At 49.1% G+C, this 2,489-nt stretch overlaps 1 protein-coding gene across 1 annotated transcript in view; it reads right to left on the bottom strand.

Annotated features, from left to right (window-relative positions):
* LOC106807281 (sodium channel protein para-like) overlaps positions 1 to 1,718 on the bottom strand; it is a 59,951-nt gene extending 58,233 nt beyond the window's left edge. The window contains 1 exon segment of the mRNA XM_014809582.1: positions 1,407 to 1,718. Coding sequence (XP_014665068.1) covers positions 1,407 to 1,718 — 312 coding nt within the window.
* Between the last annotated feature and the right edge of the window lie 771 nt (positions 1,719 to 2,489).

Below are 2,489 nucleotides of genomic sequence, written 5' to 3'. Positions count from 1 at the left end.
GCTCTCGCTGCTGCTGCTGCTGTTGTTGCTCTCGCTGCTGCTGCTATTTTTGTTATTACTTTTGTTGGTGAAAATAATTTTGTTATCGTCGGCGGTGTTGTTGATAGTCATGTCAATGTTTACGCTATTGTTAATGTTAATGTCGGTGTTAATGTAGATGTAATATGGTTGAAGTTGTTGTTTATGTTTCTCTTTCCTGTTTTTGTCTGCGAATTTCGCTACGCTAACGCGATTATTTTGCAATACCACGTGATTGACTGCACGATACGACAGGAATGACTATACGATACCACGTGACTAGCTGCGCAATACCGCGCGTCCATGTGTACGATACCACGTGAGCGACTGTGTGGTGTCACGTGACTGACTGCACAATGCCACGTGACTGACTGTGTGAGGTCACGTGACTGTATGGCGGGAGGCAGCGGCATATGTGGCTCATCGTCATACTACAAAATGAAAAATGCATAAATGCGGCTACTCATATATAACACGACACAACACCGATAGTGGCCCGGCCCTGCCGCCAGGTAGAGCGAGAGTGCGAGCGAGAGTGCGAGCGAGGGAGAAGGACAGAGGATAGAGACCCCCCACCCTGCTCTATTTAAATCCCGCCTCTTTATTTCCTTTTTACATTCCCTTTTTTTATTTTCACTTCATCTCCTCTCTCATCGAACGACAGTGCGAGCAAGAGAGAGGGGGACAGATACGTACACCGATCTGTCCCCAACGACCCCACCCCGCTCTATTCAAGAACCTACCTCTTATCCATACCCCTATTTTCGCCACACACACCTCATCTCTAAGATCCATCGCCCCCCTCTCTTTCTACTTATTTTCCTATACAACCCCTCCCAATGAGCCGCATTCTAACACTAACACTAGCTCTAATACTAAGCGTGCCCCTAATCCTAATTTTTATCTTAACAATAACCATAGCCATAACCCTAACCTAATCCTTACATTAACCCAAACCTTCACCTTAATCCGACAATTTTCCTCAACCCCTCAACGATACTTCTAACCCCAGCCTTAGCCATAACCCTAACCCTAACCTTGGCCAAACCCTTACCCTAACCCTAACCTTAGCCATAACCCTAACCCTAACCATAGCCATAACCCTAACCCTAACCATAGCCATAACCCTAACCCTAACCTTAGCCAAACCCTAACCCCAACCTTAGCAATATCTCTAACCCTAACCCTAACTCTAACAATAACCTAGCCACTCTATCCCTATTCTCCCTTCCATATATTTCCTCACACCAGGTTTTCTCTCTTTACCTTTCCTCCCACCAGGCTTCCTTTCGCTCCCCCCCTTCCTCTCGGGACGCCCCTCTCGCTCCACCGGCGGCGGCTAAAGGCACAGCGACCACACAGTGACATAGCGACATGCGCATGCATACATGCTTTCCGGGATATGCGGCGTAGACTTCACGACAATATCCGCTGAACAGCTCCACCTTTGCGGCCTCCTCCTCGTCGTGCGGCGGCAGCGGCGTCGAGCCGAGGGGCGGCTCCTCTTCGTGCCCCGCCGCCGCCGCCTCCGTCGCCTCTTCGTGTGTCGGCGCCTCGGTTCGGCGCCTCTCTCGCTCCTTGCGTTTGTGCTTCAACGCTTCGATGTGCGCCTTGTGCTCGACCTGCCGCTGTGTCATCTCGACTAGCGACGCCTGGGTGAGTCGGCGGAAGATGGTGGAATTCTTGTTGTCGTCGGCCATTGTTTAGCACCGTCCTGACGACCAATGACATGAAGCTACGGATCGTGAATGTGTATTTGTGCATGTATGTATACCTGTCACAAGTCTTCATGAATTCGGTCTATCTGTGTGTATCTTCGATATATACCTAAAGATAGCGAAAGAAAGAGATAAAAAGCGAGGTAGTAAGAGATTGAGAGAAGAGGGAGAGACAGAGGGAGACAGCGCGCGAGTGAGCAAGAGAGAAAGCGGACATGGGCTCGCCTGCATTGTTAATGAGAGAGACGGAATCGAACGAACCACACCTATCTTCTACATATGATCACTAAAAAACTATTTAACTGAAAAATGAACCTGCGACTTGGAATTATTTTCGAACCACACTAGGGGAACACAGAAACAACGCACGTGAGCAATTCATGGTTTTGTATACACGTCATCTCTACGTCACCGATTTACGTGAGAGTGCGTTGAGTTGGCGTTTGCAATGTATGTGCGCTGCGATGACCCATGCTAACGATTCTGTCTATGCTGCTGCTGTTTTTGCTGTTGCTATTATTGTGTATTATGGTGTAATATTATAGTAGTAGTTGTTGTTATTGCTGCTGCTGTTGTTGCTGTCGCTGCTGCTGCTGCTGTTGTTGCTCTCGTTGATGCTGCTGTTGTTGCTCTCGCTGCTGCTGCTGTTGTTGCTCTCGCTGCTGCTGCTGTTGTTGCTCTCGCTGCTGCTGCTGTTGTTGCTCTCGCTGCTGCTGCTGTTGTTGCTCTCGCTGCTGCTGCTGTTGTTGCTCT

Source organism: Priapulus caudatus, unplaced genomic scaffold, assembly GCF_000485595.1.
Source record: "Priapulus caudatus unplaced genomic scaffold, Priapulus_caudatus-5.0.1 Scaffold11, whole genome shotgun sequence".
Taxonomy (NCBI): Eukaryota; Metazoa; Priapulida; class Priapulimorpha; order Priapulimorphida; family Priapulidae; genus Priapulus; species Priapulus caudatus.
Note: the sequence above shows the minus strand (reverse complement) of the source record. Positions and strands in the feature narration are given on the sequence as shown.